Raw genomic sequence first — 24,281 nt, 5'->3', positions numbered from 1 at the left:
TTTTTTTTTCGATTCTTAGCGTCACTAAAAATGCATTTCCCTGGTAGTGACGTTAGAAAGTTTGTATTAAAGATAATTCTATCTTCTTGAAGATTTCAACCATAAGACAATCTTTAAGATCTCAAACTTCTAGGTAATCTCCAACCATATATTTAGGTACATTTCTATAAATTTAGTATTTATTATTCGTGATGGTTTGACGTGATTAAATCTTATTATATTTTAGTTCTAACATATGCATCATACCTAGCTAGCGACTGACATAATTAAAGAAGCATCATCTGCTTCTTGCTTAAAATGAGAGGAAAGGTTCGATTTTGGCTTTGATGTGTGTTTGGATTTGAAACCTTATAGAAGCTAGCATGCGTATAATCAAATAATTTATTGAGTGTATGTACATTTTGGTCAGCCGTATATATGAGTTATGCATCATTTTCACTCTCTATTATAGGCTACCGGTATACACAAATTATACATAATCATAATATTCCCTTCCTTTAACACCTTTGATGAATTCTGAGTTTCTAGTCATATTTATTCATATACTTAAATAATTTTTTGAACGAGTGAATCTTAATTAAATTAAAACACATTTGGAAAACGATGAAATATTATATAAAGACAGAGCCATAGAGGAACTGAGAAGAAGATGCGAGAACATCTCAAAACGGAAGGAAAAAGAAGAAAAACAATTGATACAAACAGGCCAAAATTACATCATTTGATATACATATCACAACATCACTCGTAAGCAAAGAAAGATGGAACCCTATCAACGATTTGAATCTCATAGTATTTTACGTGGAAATCACTATTTCATATCACAAAAAAAAATCCTTTTGGTTTTTTTTCCTTTCATATTTGTATTTATTTAACATTTGTTTATTGTTTCATAGGCAGACAGGTTTAAGCTCAAGCTGCATCAAATGCCGCATCCCCCTACTCCATGTTGTCAAACTCATGCTCTCTCAGCATTACTAGAAAAAAAAAATATGGATGATTAGTAGCTCCACAAGCTTTCTCCATCAGAATTATCCGGCGAGTGATTGGATGGCGCTGAGCTTATCCTGGGCGGCGACACCAGCATTCCATGCGCCATTTCAACAAGCAAATCAGGAAGGTTTAAAAGGGCATCCTCGTCCACATATTCCTCTTTTCTCATTTCTTCATTTTTGGCCTCATGATCATCAACGTTCCTATTTCAATCTCACTCCTGATTTCTGCCTTTTTAAGTGATACAGCAGCTTCGGCTGCTGCTTTACGTATATCAGCTGACGAAGAGAAGCGGGAAGCCGATAAGAAGCAGAGGACGGGAAGTTAACAACAGCCTCTCCGCCTTTTAGGGCTAGGCAGCCACATCATAGGCAGCCGCAGCCATTTCCGGGGTAGGGTAATATACGCGTAGTTTTGCGTGGCTCCAGATTTCAGACACCTTGCCGCTCCGGTATCGGATTCCATGATACTTGGGTGTTTTCCGAGGAGGATGAGGCCATTGTAGTTCTGGAAGGACATGTGGGAGGGGCCCTGGCACATGCTATTAGTTGTCGTGAGTAAAGGATGTGGTACTTGGACGTTTGGGTGGTCTAAGGATGATAGTACGGGTGACTTAGAAGGATGGTTTAGTTGAGGCACACTGATGGATTATTGTCAGTCATCATATATTAACCACGAATAAAATTCAAAGAAAAGAGAATTTCATTGAAAGCTTTACACTTTACAGTAATATATATGATATTTAGTGGGTCTCGGCAACACTCTAAACAAAAAAAAGGCTAAAACGTGGGCACTTCGCGTGCCCGGCAGGGCCAGCCATTGTGTTGCAATGCCTTTGTTTTAGGGCTTTAGACTGAAGTGGAAACGATGAAACTGTAAATCGCCTTGTTTAGTCTAAAACTAATGCCTAAACTGCCCCTTTTTGCAGCACAAACACAGTACACCTGCTAAATGCCTTTGTGGAATTTAGCCTCCCTTAATTTTGTTTATATATATACATGGTTTTCAGAATCGGACCGGTTAGCGAACCATCATGCTACCAGTTCACTGGTTCAACCGGTCGAACCGGTTCGACCGGTCGGAAGAACCGGACGACGTCATAATTATTTAAAAAATTAAAAAAAATACCAAAATATTAATAAAAAAAAAAATTTTTTATATCACAAGTCATATCAAAGCAAGTCATAACATATATAAATTAAAAAATAAAATCAAGTGAAAATGATTCAAATTACTACAACATAATATTTAAGGTAAAACATAATAATAATATATAACTATAATTAAAAATAAATTTGGGGCTAAAAAATCATAATAATGATTGTTTGGTTTTTTTTTTTAAAACAATCTCACATGGCTAAGAAACATAGAAGAACTCCTAAAAGTCTAAAGTAAAAATATGAGAACAAAACATCCCACATTGCTAAGAATATAGAAGAGCATCACAACTAACTTCTATAAATAATAGAGGTAATTTGGCATTCAAATCATGGAACCTTTTGGTGAGCATTGAGTGAACTATTCTTTCACTTCAATCAAGCTTGAATTTTAGGCTTCAATTGAGCTCTAATTTTTTTTTTAGTTCAAGCCTTTTTGAGTTCAAGTTTCAATATTATATTTCGAGTTCGAGTTGAACTTGATAATTTTTAACTTGTGAGTTTGAGTGGAGTTGAGCTTACTTTTAAAGTTTTCAAGTTCGAGTTGAGCTCAGCAATACTCGAGTTCGACTTGGCTCGTTTAACAAACGTTTGGTTTAATTTAAAAAAAAAATTCCGGTTTTTTCTGATTTTCAGTCGGTCTGGTTTGAACGGTTCAACGATTCTGGCCGGTTCACTAGTAGCGGTTCAACCGGTTTAGATTGAACCGGACTAGACAATGATTTCGGTTGAACCGACCGGTCCGATCCGATTTTCAAAACAATATTAATATATATATATATATATTTTTTGCTAGGCAAGATGACTTTAATAAAAATTTAACAAAGTCTATTCAATTGTATGCCTAGTTAAAAATCTCCAAATCTTAAGAGGAGCAGAGAGTACGTACACTCTGACGAAACAAAACCTACTGCTACAACTATAATATCTAATTCCAAAAATAAAACCAACTAAACTGGTGGTAAGGTACCAACAAATGCAGCAGAACTCAACTACACTGCCTAACCCACAGAACAAAGGCACAAACTTCAAGCTTCTATAGCCATCCAGCATAACACACAAACTAACCTCGCCACTTGCTACCTACTTTAGCAAGACAATCCATGCGATGGCAGCTGCTAGGAACACCAGAAAACTTTGAATAAATTCATCCTTTCAGTGACGGAGAAGCAAGTAGGATCACCTACCAATTGCTGCATTACCACGACGCCTTAAATAGGTCATTTCTTTGTAGTCTCGCTTTAATAAGTGATCCGCCATGGCATTAATTCCCTTGGTACATAAACAAACTGCACTCTAGTAATCTTGTTCTTCAATCGATCAATTTCATCAAAAAGACTCCATCGCCTCCGAGGACGTATTGGATGAAAAACCCAATTCAATGCAACTTCCGAGTCGGACTCTATAATCAACTCTGCTTTTCCGGGCCAATTTGCCTCCACAAAATCTCCAATGCGGTTTTAATAGCTAACTTCTGTGTAATCTGAGCCTAAGCACGGTGCTGATCCCAGAAAACATTGCTATAACTATACCCGAATCTGTTCTAAGGAATTGAGAGATTGTGATTGATTGCCAATGCAAACTGGCAGATCTGGAAATCGATAAGCCAATGTTTGAGTTAACCTTGAGACGGTAAACTGCCTAAGATGATGCAATATATGCATGGAAAAAACAAGTTGGCAAAAATCATGGTACGAGTAGTTTTCATACCTACTTAGAAATGATCAACAATTGCATTAATTTAAGAGAGAAGTTGACGGGGTTCTGAGCCTGGACTTGCCAACCAAATTAATCAATTGATTGATCTGTTTACCTAAGAGCATTCTGAAATTCCAACTGAATTTGGTTGAAATATGGCAAAAATTATTAAAACTGAAACAATTGTTTAACATGTCATGGTATAATAATAATTTTATTCCACAAATTTTATAATTTTTTATTAATTTGATCCTAATTCAAATAATTCATAAATTAACACTCTATATTTAAAAATTACTTCATTTAGTTCTTTTTACGATACTTCAGACTAAACAGTCTGTCGAATTATAACAATAATTGAATACTATATTATATCATAAACAATAATTACTGTTAAATTGTTATTATTCCAAGAAAGTGATAGAAAGTAATACTTACAACATTTACGGGAGAAGAACAAGCTATTAGGAGGAGAAGAAAGATCAAATGATAGAAATTTCAAACATGAAGGGTTAGATTTTTATACTATACTAGGAAGGGCTTCGCATGGAGGTGGAGGAGGAGCATGAAATCATCATGCATCATATTTCGCATGAATTACTTTCTAGCAATACTTCCAAGGCAATTTATTATATAGTGTTTGTTTTTAATTTTTACAGGATGATTAAAACTTTTACCAGCAAAATTTTACCTCTCCATGTGCATGCTTGATGCTAATATATTATTAAGAGGTTAAAAAATGTTAATTTTTATAAAACCAACAAAAAAGAAGGAAACGAAATATATAATTGAGGTATAAGACCGGCGATCCAACGGTTAATGAATGGTGTATCACGTGAACATCACGTGAATTTCAGCACTCTCTAAATTCTAAAAATAAAATATAATAAAAATATAGTAAAGGAAAAAGCGGGGAAGATTCGCTCAAAAAATTTTTAGACACCAACTCCCCAACGGTCGTATTTCACCGACAATAACCCAACGATCACAGACTCACAGAGGCTATTATTCAAAGTCCGAAACCTGAAAAGAAAGCAATGATGGAGACGTGAAGCGGGTGAAAGAGGTAGTATTTACTAGTAAGATGTATACTGTAGGCTATAGTAGTAGAAAGAGTTAATTCAAGACATTAACCCAATGAAACATGGAAAACCTTTAGTTGGTTTCCTCGGGTTGAGAGCTTTGAGGGATATGTTTCATTTGTTGGTTGATCGTTTAGTTTGATTTCAGAGCTGGGTAGTTTGGGTTCTGTTTTTGGTTAGCATGGAGTCTTTGCAAATATCAAAAGCTGAGATGGGTGTCAATGTTTTCCAGGTTATCAACTCCAGGTTTGAGTTTCTATGCGCTTTTGCTTCCAATTTTCATGTCTTTTACACTGTTGATCATACCCTTTTCGAATGAGTTTTTTTGTGTATTAATGTTTGGGAATCCGATTATTGTTTGTGGTGCATGTTTTAGTGTAGTTCTTAACTAATCTTTTGATTCTTTCTGGGCTGGGATTCTTTTTCTTTTTTAAATTCTTTTTATCTCACATATTGTTCATATAGGAACACTTGCATTTCCAATATTCGTTAATTCGTTTCTGTATTTAAAAAAAAAAATCGGATTCCTTCTTATTTTGGTATTGAAAATCACACACTTAGAATTTGTCCATTTCTCTGTATGTAGTTGTCCAAATATACATGCAAACTTTCATATGATCATATAATATTTTATACATAAAAAGAGAGAGACATAAACTCATAAACCGCATAAAACTTATACAAACAAAGAGAGACAGGGAAAGAAAATAGAGAAAACAAACTGGGGGTGAGTGAATTGAAAGGGAAAAAAAGAGACAAAATAGCAAGGTTGTAGAGAAATGCTGGCAGGGTGTTCGAGTTCAACATTGCTGTCACCAAGGCATAAGTTGAGGAGTGAAGCGTCTGCAACTTGCCATTTCCAATGAGCACACAGAGACTGGACTTGCCATGTAGTTTTTCTCGCAAGGACACTGCTTCAAGGTCACAGCCTATTAGGCCTGTTGGCCTTTCTGTGGAGAAACCGATTGAATCCACGACCAGCGGTTGTTCTCTCAAGCAGAATATCCGGCTGCCGCCATTGACTACTGCCGCGCAGAATCCATTTCAAGGACGGAGAGAGATCAAGGATGAGCTTTGGGAGAAAGGGAGATGTTTGAAGAGGTTTGCCGACGGTTTCATTGATGAGTCAGTCACTGATAGGGCCAAGAGGAAAAAGGGTAGCTGTCATAATCAGATTTCTGGTGATTCATGAAGGTGGTGGAGATATTTTGAGTTTGGCTGCAGATTTTTGGTTTCAGCCAGGTTTTACTGGACAAAGTGCTCCTCAAGTTCCTTTTTCTCTGATTTGTTCAGGGGATGAAGAAAGGTCGTGTTTTGTGCTTAGTGAAGTGATTCCACTGCCTTTGCCATCGTCTAACAATCCTTGGACCGAATCAGTAATAACTGAAATCACTGATGTCGGGGAAAAGGATGTCGAGATGATCCACAGATCGGTAAAGGAAGCTTTGGGATCGAGTACTTCTTCGGAGAGTCATAGTTTGGGACTTCGGTTAAACGAACAAGCCACAGAATATGAACTGGGTATCGGGTCAGGGAATCCTCACCCGCATGAGGGTGCTGGCATGGGTGCTTATGAGGAGGAGGACGACTATCGGCACCATCAGGGGTTCGAGCTTGTTCACTTACTTACAGCTTGCGTTGAAGCAATTAGATCAAAGAACATTGTGGCCATCAATCATTTTATAGCTAAGTTGGGTGATCTTGCTTCTCCAAGAGGAAGTGCTATAAGCCGCGTAACTGCTTACTATACTGAAGCTTTGGCTCTTCGAGTCATGAGGCTTTGGCCTCGCATTTTTCACATTTCAACTCCTTGTGAGTTTGATCGGTTGATGACGACAATGGTACAACATTGAGGCTCTTGAATCAGATAAGTCCAATTCTGAAATTTGTTCACTTCACATCAAATGAGATACTCTTGCGAGCCTTTGAAGGGAAAGACAGGGTTCACATAGTAGATTTTGACATCAAGCAAGGGCTACAGTGGCCTAGTTTGTTCCAGAGTTTAGCTTCAAGGACTAATCCACCAAGCCATGTTAGAGTTACTGGGATTGGCGAGTTGAAGCAAGAACTGAATGAAACAGGAAACAGGCTCTTGGGATTTGCCGAGGCATTGAATTTGCCTTTCGAGTTCCATTCAGTTGTGGACCGGTTAGAGGATGTAAGGTTGTGGATTCTCCATGTAAAGGAGAAAGAGACTGTAGCTGTGAACTGTGCGTTTCAACTGCACAAGACACTTTATGATGGAAATGGAGGAGTTCTGAGGGACTTCTTGGGACTTATTCGTAGCACGAACCCTACGGTGGTCATCATGGCGGAGCAAGAAGCTGAACATAATGTACTCAGCTTAGAAGCAAGGGTTGCCAATTCATTGATATACTATTCTTCCATTTTTGACTCCATTGATTCAAGCCTTCCCATGGAGAGTCCAGTTAGGATCAAAGTGGAGGAGATGTTTGCAAGGGAAATCCGGAATATAATTGCTCGTGAAGGAAGCGACAGGCACGAAAGGCACGAGAGTTTCGAGAAGTGGAGGAAGTTGATGGAGCAAGGAAGGTTCAGATGCATGGGCATTACAGAGAGAGAACTGGTGCAGAGTCAATTGCTGCTAAAGATGTACTCTAGTGATAAGTACAAAGTGAAGAAGCAAGGGCAAGATGGAGGGGCGCTTACTCTAAGTTGTTTGGATCAGCCACCTTATTCAGTCTCAGCTTGGACTCCCATTGATGTTGCAGGCAGCTCATCCTCATTTCCTCAGCCAAATTGATACCATTATTACATAAAGGGATTCTTTGTAGGCAGAGAAATCAATCATTCTTTCATTCTTTTGTTGCATACAGTAACTTCATACATACCGATTCGTTTGTAGTACCAGAGTCAATTAATTTGCTGTTTATTCTTTGATTCTTTATGCATCATAAAATTCTTTGTAGTTTGTTGTAAGATTTATCAGAAGTTAATGTAGTTGGAAATTTATCTTCATATAAAGGATTTCGTTGATTTGTGTTCGTTCTGTGCCTTTCTTGCTTTGGTTATGTCTTTATCTTTACCACGTGTTTCATAAATTTCGACATCCAACCGCTTGTGTCAAAGAATGCAGCATAAAATTCAATCTGGACCAAGAAATGTAAATGAGGTGATACTCCGTACTCTGGTGATGAAATAAGTACTGTCCTCTTGATAACCTCTGCACAAATAATGTTTGTTATCTGCCATAAATGTGGTGTAGCTTTGGAGATGAGAAGGTACACATGTTTTTATCTTTACCGTGTGTTTCTTAAATTTCAACATCCAACCGCTTGTGTCAAGGAATGCATCACAAAATTCAATCTGGACCAAGAAATGCAAATGAGGTGATACTCCGTACTCTGGTGATGAATAAGTACTGTCCTCTCAAGAACCTGCAAATAATGTTATCTGTCATAAATGTGGTGTAGCTTTGGAGATGAGAAGGTACACATGTTTTACTTGAGGAAAAAGAACTGCAAAATCTCAAATTTATAACTTGCTGATTTGATATTCTGAATTTATGCTTTGATGTTTGATTTCCAGTTAGGAAGCCCGCGATTGATGGACTGCTCACAAAACACTAGTAGTGATAAGAAAACATTGAGGAGGTGGTTTTCATTGACAAATGGGTCGGGTAAAAAATTGACAAGGATTCAAGGTTCATAACTTTACTTGACAAAGCTGATTTTGTCGTAAAAGACACGGTTTAACCTGTTGTTAGTTTATTTAAAAGTGGTCTGAAGGTAATGGAGTTGAAGTCGAATCATTCATCTCCTGTTCTCACTGATCCTACTCCTGTAAACAATTGGAGACTAGGCATCCACCGAATCTGCTTTCCTATCAGTCATCAGGTGGATCTTTGTCCATGGATGGTGGGGCGCTTACTCTAAGCTGGTTAGAACAGCTGCTTTATTCAGTCTCAGCTTGGACACCCATTGATGTTGCAGGCAGCTCATCCTCATTTCCTCAGCCAAATTGATACCGTTATTGCATAAAGGAATTCTTTGTAGGTAGAGTAATAAGTCATTATTCTTTTGTTGCATACAGTAACTTCATACCGATTCATTTGTTTCAAGGACAGGATTTTTTTAGAAAAGTGTGTGGTACCGGAGTCAATTAATTTTCTGTTTGTTCTTTGATTCTTTATGCATCGTAAAATTCTTTGTAGCTTCTTGTAAGATTTATGTGCCTTATGTTGGCGGCTCATAAGGCTTGTCATCTGCACATTTGCCATCAAAATCGCTCACTGATTCAGAATATAATATATATCTGAAAAAACGAGCATTCAACGATAATGTATAACATTTACAACCTCCGAGCACTGTGCAACTCTCTGGATTTAGAAGCCGGAAAATTACCTTTCTGGAAGATGGAAAGAAGGATATAGCTCTCTTTAACATATTTACAACCTCCGAGCAATGTGCAACTCTCTCGGCTAAACAATATCTTCCACTAGCTGATGGAATCTCAAATGTCTGGATGTGTGCATTTGCAACATTTTTTACATTAACCAACCAAAAGTTGCATTTGAGAATGCTTGCTCCTGCAGATAGAACAGAGGATCCAGAGGAGATTAATAATAACCAAAAGTTGCATTTGGGAATGCTTGCACTCGTGTTAGGTGTTGGCTGTAAAAGAGGACCAATCACCATTGCCGGGTTATGACAACCACGTCAAGGCCCTTCTCTTTTGCAAATGTCCAGGAAGTATCCTCAGCTATGGTTTTGGAGACTACATACCAGACATTCAGAAATAATACCCTCTTATCATAAAAGAAATAGTTTGACGTACCAAAATCAACTCCATTACCTTCAGACCACTTTTAAATACACTAACAACAGGTTAAACTGTATATTTTACGACAGAATCAACTCTGTCAAGTAAAGTTGTGAACCTTGAATCCTTGTCAAAACCCGACCCTTTAGTCAATGAAAAACCACCTCTTCAATGTTTTTTTATCACTACTAGTGTTCTGCGAGCAGTCCATCAATCGCAGGCTTCCTGAAACAGGAAATCAAACATCAAAGCATAAATTCAGAATATCAAATCAGTAAGTTATAAATTTGAGATATTGTAGTTCTTTTTCCTCAAGTAAAACATGTGTACCTTCTCATCTCCAAAGCTACACCACATTATTGCAGATAACATAACATTATTTGTGCAGAGATTCTTGGGAGGACAGTACTTATTTCATCACCAGAGTATGGAGTATCATTTCATTTGCATTTCTTGGCCCAGATCGAATTTTATGATGCATTCCTTGAAACAAGCTGCTGGATGTAGAATTTTATGAAACAAGAGGTAAAGATAAAGAGAAAACCAAAGCAAGAACGAACACAAATCAACAAAATCCTTTATATGAAGATAAATTTCCAACTACATTAACTTCTGATAAATCTTACAACAAACTACAAAGAATTTTATGATGCATAAAGTATCAAAGAATAAACAGCAAATTAATTGACTCTGGTACTACAAATGAATCGGTATGTATGAAGTTACTGTATGCAACAAAAGAATGAAAGAATGATTTCTCTGCCTACAAAGAATCCCTTTATGTAATAATGGTATCAATTTGGCTGAGGAAATGAGGATGAGCTGCCTGCAACATCAATGGGAGTCCAAGCTGAGACTGAATAAAGTGGCTGATCTAACCAACTTAGAGTAAGCGCCCCTCCATCTTGCCCTTGCTTCTTCACTTTGTACTTATCACTAGAGTACATCTTTAGCAGCAATTGACTCTGCACCAGTTCTCTCTCTGTAATGCCCATGCATCTGAACCTTCCTTGCTCCATCAACTTCCTCCACTTCTCGAAACTCTCGTGCCTTTCGTGCCTGTCACTTCCTTCACAAGCAATATATTCCGGATTTCCCTTGCAAACATCTCCTCCACTTTGATCCTAACTGGACACTCCATGGGAAGGCTTGAATCAATGGAGTCAAAAATGGAAGAATAGTATCTCAATGAATTGGCAACCCTTGCTTCTAAGCTGAGTACATTATGTTCAGCTTCTTGCTCCGCCATGATGACCACCGTAGGGTTCGTGCTACGAATAAGTCCCAAGAAGTCCCTCAGAGCTCCTCCATTTCCATCATAAAGTGTCTTGTGCAGTTGAAACGCACAGTTCAAAGCTACAGTCTCTTTCTCCTTTACATGGAGCATCCACAACCTTACATCCTCTAACCGGTCCACAACTGAATGGAACTCGAAAGGCAAATTCAATGCCTCGGCAAATCCCAAGAGCCTGTTTCCTGTTTCATTCAGTTCTTGCTTCGACTCGCCAATCCCAGTAACTCTAACATGGCTTGGTGGATTAGTCCTTGAAGCTAAACTCTGGAACAAACTAGGCCACTGTAGCCCTTGCTTGATGTCAAAATCTACTATGTGAACCCTGTCTTTCCCTTCAAAGGCTCGCAAGAGTATCTCATTTGATGTGAAGTGAACAAATTTCAGAATTGGACTTATCTGATTCAAGAGCCTCAATGTTGTACCATTGTCTTCATCAACCCGATCAAACTCACAAGGAATTGAGATGTGAAAAATCTGAGGCCAAAGCCGCATGACTCGAAGAGCCAAAGCTTCAGTATAGTAAGCAGTTACGCGGCTTATAGCACTTCCTCTTGGAGAAGCAAGATCACCCAACTTAGCTATAAAATGATTGATGGTTGCAATGTTCTTTGATCCAATTGCTTCAACGCAAGCTGTCAGTAAGTGAACAAGCTCGAACCCCTGATGCTCCCCATGGTTGTTCTCCTCCTCATAAGCACCCATACCAGCACCCTCATGTGGGTGAGGATTCCCTGACCCGTTGCCCACTTCATATTCTGTGGCTTGTTCGTTTAACCGAAGTCCCAAACTATGACTCTCCGAAGAAGTACTCGATCCCGAAGCTTCCCTTACCGGTCTGTGGGTCGTTTCAACATCCTTTTCCCCGACATCAGTGATTTCAGTTATTACTGATTCAGTCCAAGGATTGTTGGACAATGGCAAAGGAAGTGAAATCGCTTCACTAGGCACAAAGCACGACCTTTCTTCATCCCCTGAACAAGCCAGAGAGAAAGGAACTTGAGGAGCACTTTGTCCAGTAAAACCTGGCCGAAACCAAAAATCTGCAGCCAAACTCAAACTATCTCCACCACCTTCATGAATATCACCAGAAATCTGATTATGACAGCTACCTTTTTTCCTCTTGGCCCTATCAATGACTGACTCATCAATGCAACCGTCGGCAAACCTCTTCAAACATCTCCCTTTCTCCCAAAGCTCATCCTTGATCTCTCTCCGTCCTTGAAATGGATTCTGCGCGGCAGTAGTCAATGGCGGCAGCAGGATATTCTGCTTGAGAGAACAACCGCTGGTCTTGGATTCAATCGGTTTCTCCACAGAAAGGCCAACAGGCCTAATAGGCTGTGACCTTGAAGCAGTGTCCTTGCGAGAAAAACTACATGGCAAGTCCAATCTCTGTGTGCTCATTGAAGTTGGGAAATGGCAAGCTTGAAACTGTGCAGACGCTTCACTCCTCAATCTATGCCTTGGTGACAGCAATGTTGAACTAGAACACCCTGCCAACATTTCTCTACAACCTTGCTATTTGTCTTTTTTTCCCCCTTTCAATTTACTCACCCCCAGTTTGTTTTCTCTATTTTCTTTCCCCTCTCTTTGTTTGTCTAAGTTTTACGTTGTATGAGTTTTTGTCTCTCTTTTCTATGTATAAAATGTTATATGTTCATATAGAACTTTGCATGTATATTTGGACAACTAAATCCAGAGAGATGGACAAATTCTAAGTGAGTGTGTGATTTTCAAGACACAAAATAAGAATGAATCCGATTTTTTCTAAAAAAATGTACAGAAACGAATTGACGAATATTAGAAATGCAAGTGTTCCTATATGAACATTGTGTGTGTACAAAGAAATAAAAAGAATCCCAGCCCAGAAAGAATCAAAAGATTTGTTAAGAACTACACTAAAACATGTACCACAAAACAATCATCGGATTCCCAAACATTAAAAAAAACTTATTCGAAAAGGGTATGATCAACAGTGTAAAAGACATGAAAATTGGAAGCAAAAGCGCATAGAAACTCAAACCTGGAGTTGATAACCTGAAAAACATTGACACCCATCTCAGCTTTTGATGTTTGCAAAGACTCCAAGCTAACTGAAAACAGAACCCAAACTACCCAGGACTGAAATCAAACTAAACGATCAACCAACAAATGAAACATACTCCTCGAAGCTCTCAACCCAAGAAAACTAAATAAGGGCTTTTTGAAAACCTTTTAGTATTTGTCTGGGTTCATGTTCTTGAATCAACTCTTTCTACGACTATAGTCTATAGTATACTACTACTGTATACACCTTACTAGTAAATACTTACCTCTTTCACACCCTTCACGTCTCCATCATTGCTTTCTCTTTTCTGGTTTCTGGACTTTGATTTCAGGCAAAAAATACCATGGTGAATAATACCCTTTGTGACCGTTGGAGTGTTGTCGCTGAAATATGACCGTTAAGGAGTTGGTGTCTAAATGTTTTTTGAGCGAATTTTCTCCTTTAATTTTCATTGTTTACTTGTACTATTATTGAGATAATTGCAAATGATGTCCTCAAACTATATTTTTTATTCTAAATTAATCCTTAAAAATATTATCCATCAATTCTTAAACTATCAATATCTGTTTTGATCATTATATTAATGTGTCATTAACTCTATTAGTTAAATAAAATTAATCTATTTTTAAGGTCCTATAATTTTTTTAGAATGTTATAAGTTCAATTCTCAGTACTTCAAAACATATTAATCTTTTAATAAATAGAGTTAACGACATGTTAATAGAAAATTAAAAAATAGAATGATCTTGATAATTTGATAACTGATAAAAAATATTTCAAAGTTTAAAGAATATTTTAGAATGTGGTCATAATTTAAGTATTGATATAAAATATGTAAAGTTTAGATACCAATTTAGAATATGGGTCATAATTTGGGGATATAATGTGAAATAAACTCTTTATTTTTATAATTTCGAGAGTGCTGAAATTCACACGATGTGCACGTGCTTGTCTCCTGATAGGCTGATACCCACTCATTTAACCGTTGGATCACCGGCTCTCATACAGTCATACCTCAATTATATATATTTTGTTTCCAACTTTCCTTTTTGTCATCTTACGAAAATTAACCTTTTCTTTTAACTTCTCAACCTCTTTTAGCTATAATTAGGTATTAATTTTATAGTTTAAAGGTCTCTTTACCAGTCCATTATTAAGTTAACAGATGAGTGAAAATAAAAATATTGATAATAATAGGATCAAATTGTAACTCTTTTTTTAGCATATAACATTTTATTGTTAAATGATTAAAAAAATACCAATAATTAAGTGATTGACAGTGTAATTATTCCTATTATAACTAGAATATGCTTACAATCTACCTTAGGTAGGGGTTCGGTTTGAGTAAAGGACCAACAAATAAATATAAGTGCATCATCCTCTATTAATCAATAGAAAACCACCACCAACAAAATGCACAAATACTACTGACCATTGTCAAGTCAGATTAATTGTATCCTATCCTGAAATTTAATCAATCAACCCTTAATGGAATTCATGTTCTTCAGGTTTCAATAAAACTTAAAGATTTTCCCAGTAATTTTCTACTATAATCGTGTAGGAATTAATATGTTATTACTTCTTCATATCAACTCCAGAAATAAAGCTTCTTGTTTGCTTGTTAACCCTAGTTCGTTTAGTGCCAAACTGCTCTCTCCATCGCCGAAAGCACACCTTGGGTATGGCCTCACCTGTGCAGCAAATGTTGTAATTAGAACGCGCCTGTATATATATATTCCTTGCAGGAAGGAAGCAAGTAGCGAATATTTTCGTCCAATGCTGAAAAATAATTCATCCATCCATCTCGAATGATAGGGTATGGACTTTGGATGAGAATTTACCAGTCTATAAGTTCCTGGCTTGACCTCTCTACCAATATCTATGAAGTCATATAGAGACTGCAAAACAAAATCAAAGTCAGGTCTAACATTAAGCATGCACAAGGAGAGGTGACACAACTGATTCTTCTTTGCATGTTTACCTGCAGCCTATCAGACTTAAGAAATCTGCACCCCCGGCGACTTCCATCTGGCATTCGCACAAGAAGGGTTATAGCATTTTGCTCATTGGCTGCTGGCTCCTGAGGCAGTGAAGCTTCTTTAGCAGCTAATTGTCTCTCAGATTCCTGCAAATGGAATCAGAAATCATGCAATTCAGAACCATGAAAACTAGATTCCTACAGTGAATGAAGTTATATTTTCAAAGCATAAATTAAGTACAAATAGGTTGATTGGAAAGCAACAGCCAAATTAACAATTCTTTTTTTTTCTCTTAATTATAGGGAAAAAATAAATTATCTCAATAATAAAATGCATTTTATATCAGGCTACAGTAAGACATCGACAGAATGAATTGCTGTAATGAAGATAAAATTGACAAGGACAATAGTTGTACGAGATTTACAACAAAAGTTTGTTTCACCTATATGAAAAAGATTGCTGGTAAAAATTTAATCATCCTGCATAAATTTAAAAACAAGCATCTATGTAAAAAATTGCCTTTGAATTATTGCTAGAATGTAATTCTTTATCCACAAAATCAAGACACAAGATAGAACATATCATTTTCCTCAATTCATGGACCAAAAATATACACCGGTTAAGTTTACTAATGATCAGAACTATAACAAAATAATTACCTGCTCCTCCTCCACTTTCCTGCGCAGCTCTTCCTCTTTTCGCTGTTCTTCAAGAGCAGCTTTTCTAGCTGCTTCCTCCTCTAAATGGCGAGCTTCGGCTTCTTCTATTGCTTTCATTTCTTTTTCTCTGTCAGCTTGCAATGATGCACGATATTCATCATCCTGAATGCATCATGTATGTGGGCAAATGTTATACCATTTCTGCTGGACCAAAATACTCACCTTGCAGTCAAATAGAAAAAAATATAAACAAAATAAAAACTAACTTGCTGTTCCCGTATCAAGCGTTGGGCTGCAAAGAGGGTGACGGAGGATGATGGGCACGCCAGGGATTGGAGCCCTCAGGTCGCATGAACTGATGAGGTGCATATGCAGAACGATATCCACTTTCAGGGATTCCACCAAACATTGCAGCTTCAAGCATGACTGCTTCATCATGTTCCTCAGATGAGATGCCTCCCCACTATGATTTAGTAGAGATCAGAAACCAAATATTACTTTTAGAAAATAATATAAGCGAAAGGAACCGGTTAGAAGACAAAGTCGAGTAAAGATATGAAATGCATTGTATACTCAAGTTCTAACTGCACAGCAGAGGAAATTGGGCAAGGGTTTAACCTCATCAGAAGGAAAGGCATTTCCATTTCTATGTGGGAGATTGCCTATGTCTTGCTGTCCAGGACTTGATGGTGGGCTAGCCTCAACAGCTCCAATTTCTTTCACAGATTCCCTCGAGCCAGATAATGCCTGTCTGGGCCTGTGCCTAACTAAAGGCTGCTCCTCCACATCTTCAGTATCATCTTGAATGGAAGAGCTTCCTCTCATTAACCTAAATCAACTCAATTAAGTACATCATAAAATGAAGCAAAGGCAAATAGAGTTACAGTTTTGTCATCATAACACAATAACATGACATAACACCTAATGCTTAACAAGTGACCATGAGATGTACCTCCCATTTGAGGTAGCCAAGTTTCCAAGCTGCACCTCAGCTGGTTTAGAAGTTACCGACTCCAATGTTACGGCAGACCGACCCTGCTCATGCAATTCCCTCTCTTGCTCTGCTAACTGAATTTGGTAACATTGAACAAAATGAAGAGATTATCATATGAAAGCATGGTTTTAACAAACTAAAGCACAACAAACCTTTAAGGACAATGAAACTGCTTCCATATGAGACTGATTGGGTGGAGGCCCCAGATCACTGGTATCCTGCACAAACATTAAAAGGCAAATTGTGAGGCAAACATCTATGTCATCTACAAGAAGTGCACCAGAACAGTATGACACTGGAAACACCTGTCTGTAAAAATTTACCTCAACTTCCCATTTAGAAGCCTCAATTGCAGCTCGAATCATTTGTTCTTCAATGTCATTGCCATAGTCTGGCAAGTTATCAAAGACAGGAGCAGTGGGTGTAACACGTTGGTCCCAAGAGGGATTGTTCAGCTCACGTGGCGGCATGGTAGAGTCCTCATCCACTTCATCAATTATAGCAGTCTCATTGGAATTAGGTCCATGTGCTTGTGCAGTTTCAGAGACATCCTCAATGACAGGAGCATGACCAGAATGATTTGATGGCTCATTGCTATCCTTAGCCTCTATTGGTATCTCTCTCACCTCTCTTGGATGTGCAACTGATGGTTCACAAGTTGTAAAATCAGAAACACCATTAAAGAAGCTTCTACGAAAGTTTGGGTCAAGCAATGAGAATGCATTCATCGTTCTAGACGCGGGGAGAAGTGGAAAGACTGGCCTGCTTGGTACAGTTTCTAATGGATTGTCTATATCCATGGCATCATCTACAGGAACTACAGCCGATGTTGACCTTGTGCTGTAAACAGGAAAAATAAATAAATAAATAAAGCTATAAACAGAGTATTACTAATCATAAGAGAGAATAGCACAATTGACAAATATGATTCTATCTCCTTCGCTGAAATGTGCATTGACAGCTGCATTTAGATCACCACCATGCTCCTGATTCCAAGCAAAATAAATAACAGATAAGTGAGAGATGCAAATATCTAACACTTGAATTTAGGAACAGATACAAAGAATCCAAACAAACTTAAATAATGCAACTCAAGAAGTCAATTCGATAGTGATAATGGTGTTATCCAAACATCTCATCCTCAAGCAATTTTCTTCATAAAATTCCATAGAACACCTTAGCAAACTATAAATTGAAGTGATGCCTAGGAATTACAGAGTCAGATATTTAGAATAAAGCTCAATTTAACCATCAGGATGAATAAGGGGTGAGCTCATTAAGGAGTCCAAATGCAAGAGTTCCAAAGGCACCGACTGCAAGACTTCTAAAATCACTAAAAACATTCAAGGGGCACCAATCCATGTTTAGTGCCCCTTGCTTCTATAGCCTTTGTAAGAGATTCGAGACTAACTACTGGAGGTTCAGAAAACCTTAGGCATTATACTAATCAACATCAAATGCATTTTCAAGAAACTACAAAGAGAACAAAACTTCAAATTTGAAAAATGCAACCTCGTCATTTCATTCAATTTTCGCCTTTCGGATTCCAACCATCCAATTTCTTCCTTTTTTAAGCTTGTTCATTTGAAATATACGCATATAAAAACTAATTGAAAAGGGGGAAATTATGGATAATTCATTCATCCATTAAAATAACCCATTGATTAAAGTCACTGAATAAAATTCTTATCCAACCGCAAGCAAAACTAAATCAACAATGCGAAGCAACAAAAATCCAATTAATTAACAAATCAATCAATACTGCATCCGATAAGTTATTTACCTATAATGAGAATCCAATTGGACAACCAAGCTAAAATAAATAAATTAAATTAAAAAGTTTCCGAAAAACTACCTCGAGCTTTTCTACTGCAACAGCTTCTGATGCCCCAGTGATGCCGATGAAAGTTTCGATTGCTTCTTGATCAGTTCTGGCCATTGCAGGAATTAGTGTTTCCCCCTTTTTTGAATTTAATTTTTCGCAGATTATACTTTATAATTTTTTCTTTTTCTTTTTATGTATATAGAGTATATGTGGAAATTTTGCTTGGGGGATGATGGGCTTTTATATAAGGCCTTGTTTTATTTATTTATTTTTCTTTTGAAAATTTAAAAAAAATAAGGTCAAATTTTAAATAATATGTTTCATGAATTTATTTTATATCTAATGTAATTTTTAAATTAAAAATAATAATAATTTAACCTTTTTAACTTATGGAATTAAATGTTGCTCGTTATAATATTGATGCAAAAATTATGAAGTCAATATGATAATTCATGATGATGACGTGACAGTTCATAATAAATGATGATGTGATAAAGAACTTTAATAGATACTTTTATAAAGTTTATGACTTAATTGAATTTTTTTTAGGTTTGAAATTTTATTTAATATTTAAAAAAATATAAAAATCATTAAATTAAAATATAAAAATAATAAATATTATAAAAATAAATATTAAAATTAAAATTTTAATCATTCAAAATAATATTAAAAATTCAAAATAAAAAAATCACAAGCTATAAAATAAATTTTCATTTCTTTACTATTTTATCCTTATAATTTCCTTTTTTAATTTAGTCCTTGAACATGTTATTATTTATATTATTTATTGTTGTTATTATTATTACTAGTATATTTTTTGTTTCAGTCTCGTTTATTTTTTTTTGTACAACAAAGTTTAGGTTAGGGATGGTTCCCTAGTCAGGGTCTAGAAATACATAAGACACAATTGAGATTTCATAAAAATTTACATATTAAAATTAAAAATTAAAACTAAAATTAAATTTTAATTGATACTTTTATAAAGTTTAGGGCCTAATTGAATTTTTTTCTAAAATTTGAAAGTTTATTTAATTAAAAAAATAAAAACATTAAACTAAAATATAAAAAATAATATTCAAAATAATATTTAAAATTCAAAATAAAAAAAATCACACGCTATAAAATAAATTTTAATTTCTTTACTATTTAGTCTTTATAATTCCTTTTTTTTAATTCAGTCCTTGAACATGTTATTATTTATTGTTATTATTATTACTAATATATTTTTGTTTCGGTTTCGTTTTTTTTTTTTGTACAAAAAAGTTAAGGTTAGGGGTGGTTCATCCATTCCAGTGTCAGGGCATACCTAAGACCCAATTGAGATTTACATAGGAATTTACAGATTGTCCACCAAGAGTGACGGTTATAGTATTCGAACTTAGCCTTACAAGTTCAAATTTCTGAATTCCAACTATTTGTACCAACACTCATTGATCCAGTGTCGTTTATTTAGAAGTGTTATACTTTAAAAATTATTTTGTCAATATAAAAAATTTCAAAGTCAGTGTAATTCTTTTTTACGTTGTGAAATGCTCGAATCTTTTTCTCGTATAATTGATTCTTAAACTTAATTTTTGTTTTAATTTTAAATATGAATCTCTAAAATTAGTAACATTTTTTTTCTAAGGCCAATTATTATAATATCATTCTTTTATTTATCATAAATATTATTTTTATTTTTTAAAATGATATTTTAGATCATAAAAGCTCTCAAATGTTAAAAATTGGAGTGAAATTTAAATTAAATGTTTGTGTGAACTAAACACGCGGTGTTATCTATTTCATCTAAAAATTCTCTAGCCTATATACAAACAAATTCTGCAAGTAACAAATTTTCTTTACCTTTTATTTTATTTTCTCTTTGCACCAATATTTTGTACCCTGCGGTTTAATTCTTAAAATTATTCCATTTTATTAAAAGAAAATATTTTATCTAACAAATAGAAATAAATTCTAAAAATATTTTCAAAAGTATAATGCTATGAATATTCAATTATACTAAAATTAAAACGATATATATCAACTCTATTTTATCAAAATTCATATTGTATTTTTAGGAACGATTTTCTAAAAGAAAAAAGCGTTGTCTTCACCTCTCTTCCCCAACATTTCATCAATCTTTTCAGCTAAAGAGAAAAGGAAAGTAAAATGGCAGTTACTTAAGAGTTTTCACCAGCAACTATTTTCATCATCATTCTCTTTACAAGTCACCCAAATAACTGCTTAGCAGTTTGAAAAATTCTCAGCTCCGACGCAGATACAAACATCAATATCAGAACTTGGTGTAATACGACCACCAACACTGATCTGTATTTCACCACCTTTTCTAACTACGTAGCTGAAATCCAAGCCAACCCCAAAATGTTAGTCATGGTATCCCTCTCTATGGCACTTAACGCCACGCTCTCGGCTTCACAAACACCAACGGACCTCGGCAAAACGCAGGGACTAACTAAACCCTAAAGAGGTTGTGGCTGTTGAGGATTGCGTGGACGAAATAAGTGATTTCGTTGATGAATTCACACGGTCTATTTCTAAAATGGAAGAGACTCAAGGCACAAGCTTTGCTTCCAGAATGAGTGATGTGTAAACATGGGTCAATGCAGCTTTGACTGATGAAGATGCCAGCATGGATGACTTCTAACAAGCGTTAAATTTGTCAATTAAATAAATATTCTAATCTCAAATAAATATAAAAATAGTATAGAAAAGTAGAGGCCGATCCCGAGGGACTAAGAAAGTTTGATAAATTTGCTTGTTTTGATCCTTTGGTTTAAATTGCAAAAATAAATATGGGGATTTAGAAATAATGAAAATAATAAAATAGTAAAAATAGATAATGAATAAATGATGAGAAAATAAACAAATAAATAATCAAATAAATAAAGTAGAAAATTCAATTGTGATAATATAGCCTTAGACTTTGCTTAGCCTCAATTTCGATCGATCATCGAAATCTATTTTCTCTCTTTGATGCACGCTGATTACAGTTAACGGAGCTCGACCTTTGCAACTAACTCTTCTCTCAAGTTAACCGAAAATTCCAAGTCTATCTCCGAAATTTGGTCTTTGTTGGGCTAACCATGTCTATCACTGTTAGACCAAGACAATTTTGAGTGTTGGTAGAGCCCGACTCAAGTTATATCGTCTCTCTGAAAATTGAACTCGATCTTGATTTCCCTTAATGGATCACACCTAAGTTTGTTCATAGGAAGTTGAATTATGACCAATCGATCTATCTTCCTAACTGTAAGCCAAAACAACTTTCAAGCCAATGATGTCTTTTTGGATTGAAGATGAATTAACTTTAAAGGAATGGTCGATTGCCACTCCTAGTTTCTAGAGAACCGAATAATGTTATCTGAAGTTATGAAGAACAAGACTCAATTCTCACAATTTAGTTGAGCTTCATAAAACTTTAGGCTTAATGGAGTTTAACTATGCATTGATTGGATCATACTTAGCATAATGAAAAGAAAATAAAGAGATAAAATAAAAGTAGAACTTTAATAAATAGCCAAGGAAATATAAATTCCAATATGAGAGCAAAGGTTGAACCTAAGGGATATTTATAACCCGAGAGTTCTAAGTAAATAAAATAACTAATAATAAATAAAATAATCAAACTAAAATTCTATATTTAATAGGTTTATTACAAAAGATAATTTTTTTGAAACTACAAAAGATAAAATTAAATATTTAAGTCTCGTAGTTCTGGTTGAATTATGCTTCATCTTATGCATAATCTTATGCTAGGTAAAATTCAATTAAATATTCAAGATAATTTCACTCGACTTCTAGAATATACTAACTGGACCATCAAAATCTGCTAGTTTTGGGCTGCTAATTAATCTAATGAAGCTCTTGTGCAAAGTAAATCCAAAAGGAAATAAATTGGTAATATTCAAGCGAAAAATGAGGAGTAAATAATAGGAAAAATATGCAATATTCAAAACTTATCAATTTCTTTGAGAATGTCATGGCTCTTTCATCAGAAACTTTGGTTATGTTAGATTATTCATAATTGTATCCGTTAACAGTGTATAAAATTTTATGTTATTAATGTGTGAAATATAAAAACATAAAATAAATAAAATAATATAGTAAAAGAACAATAAAGTTATTATAAGAAGATAAGATATATCACTTCATAAATAATAAATAAAACCACATGCTTATTTTATTTAAATAAGTTAAAATTATTGTTCTAATGAAATTACAAGGATTAGTCATTTCGAGAAATAGAGGTAGAAGGACGAATGTGATAAAGAGGATTTGGCCCTTCCAATGTATCTATCTTTACAATTCTATTGAAATCATGAGACGACGAAGGAGGATGATTATGATGAAGGGGGTTTGGTCTCTTCACAATGATATCAAAATCATGAGGAGACGAAGGATGATGATTGTGATGAAGGGGATTCGGCCCTCCCGGCGTATCTCTCTTCACAATGATATCGAAATCATGAGGCGACGAAGGAGGATGATTGTGATGGAAAGGGATTTGGCCCTCCCGGCGTATCTCTCTTCACAATGATATCAAAATCATGAGGCGACGAAAGAGGATGATTGTGATAAATGGGATTTGGCCCTCCTGGCGTATATCTCTTCACAATGATATCAAAATCATGAGGCGACAAAGGAGGATGATTGTGATGAAGGGGTTTTGGCCCTCCCGATGTATCTTTCTTCACAATGATACCGAAATCATGAGGTGACGAAGGAGGATGATTATGATGAAGGGGATTTGGCCCTCCCGACGTATCGCTCTTCACAATGATATCGAAATCATGAGGAGACGAAAGAGGATGATTGTGATGAAGGGGATTTGGCCCTCCCGGCGTATCTCTCTTCATAATGATATCGAAATCAAGAGGAGACGAATGAGGATGATTATGATGAAGTGGATTTGGCCCTCCAGGCGTATCTCTCTTCACAATGATATCAAAATCATGAGGCGACGAATGAGGATGATTGTGATGAAGGGGATTTTGCCCTCCCGGCGTATCTCTCTTCACAATGATATCGAAATCATGAGGTGACGAAGGAGGATGATTGTGATGAAGGGGATTTGGCCCTCTCAACGTATCTCTCTTCACAATGTTATCAAAATCACGAGGCGACGAAGGAGGATGATTGTGATGAAGTGGATTTGGCCCTCCCAGCGTATCTCTCTTCACAATGTTATCGAAATCATGAGGCGACGAAGGAGGATGATTGTGATGAAGAGGATTTGGCCTTCCCGGCGTATCTCTCTTCATAATGATATCGAAATCATGAGACGACGAAGGAGGATGATTGTGATAAAGGGGATTTGACCCTCCAAGCGTATCTCTCCCCACGTATCTCTCTTTACAATGATATCGAAATCATGAGGCGACGAAAGAGGATGATTGTGATGAAGGGGATTTGGCCCTCCCTGTGTATCTCTCTTCACAATGATATCGAAATCATAAGGTAACGAAGGAGGATGATTGTGATGAAGGGGATTTGGTCCTCCGGCATATCTCTTTTCAAAATGATACCGAAATCATGAGGCAAAAAAGGAGGATGATTGTGATGAAGGGGATTTGGCCCTCCTGGCGTATCTCTTTTCACAATGGTATCGAAATCAAGAGGCGAAGAAGGAGGATGATTATGATGAAGGGGATTTGGTCCTCCCGGCGTATCTCTCTTCACAATGATATCGAAATCATGAGGCGACGAAGGAGGATGATTGTGATGAAGGGGATTTGGACCTCCCGACGTATCTCTCTTTACAATGATATCGA

At 36.1% G+C, this 24,281-nt stretch overlaps 1 protein-coding gene and 4 pseudogenes across 1 annotated transcript; 1 reads left to right on the top strand and 4 right to left on the bottom strand.

Annotated features, from left to right (window-relative positions):
- Positions 1-1,000: 1,000 nt before the first annotated feature.
- LOC120155242 lies at positions 1,001-1,493 on the bottom strand (annotated as a pseudogene).
- A 4,123-nt stretch (positions 1,494-5,616) lies between these two features.
- LOC120155275 lies at positions 5,617-8,930 on the top strand (annotated as a pseudogene).
- Positions 8,931-10,373: 1,443 nt separating this feature from the next.
- On the bottom strand, positions 10,374-12,781 carry LOC120155220 (annotated as a pseudogene).
- Positions 12,782-14,441: 1,660 nt separating this feature from the next.
- Positions 14,442-18,698, bottom strand: LOC120155187 (annotated as a pseudogene).
- Positions 18,699-22,973: 4,275 nt separating this feature from the next.
- On the bottom strand, positions 22,974-23,771 carry LOC120155274 (extensin-3-like). The gene has a single exon (XM_039166846.1). It carries the CDS (start codon positions 23,769-23,771, stop codon positions 22,974-22,976), a length of 798 nt encoding a protein of 265 aa, XP_039022777.1.
- Between the last annotated feature and the right edge of the window lie 510 nt (positions 23,772-24,281).

The sequence above is a fragment of the Hibiscus syriacus genome, unplaced genomic scaffold, assembly GCF_006381635.1.
Source record: "Hibiscus syriacus cultivar Baekdansim isolate YM2019G1 unplaced genomic scaffold, ASM638163v2 tig00111166_pilon, whole genome shotgun sequence".
Classification (NCBI taxonomy): Eukaryota; Viridiplantae; Streptophyta; class Magnoliopsida; order Malvales; family Malvaceae; genus Hibiscus; species Hibiscus syriacus.
This window is presented reverse-complemented; position numbering and strand designations above follow the sequence as displayed.

Coding starts and splice junctions, on each gene's coding strand:
- LOC120155274 (XM_039166846.1), bottom strand. CDS start 23,771: ATGAAGAGAGATACGCCGGGAAGGCCAAATCCTCTTCATCACAATCAT.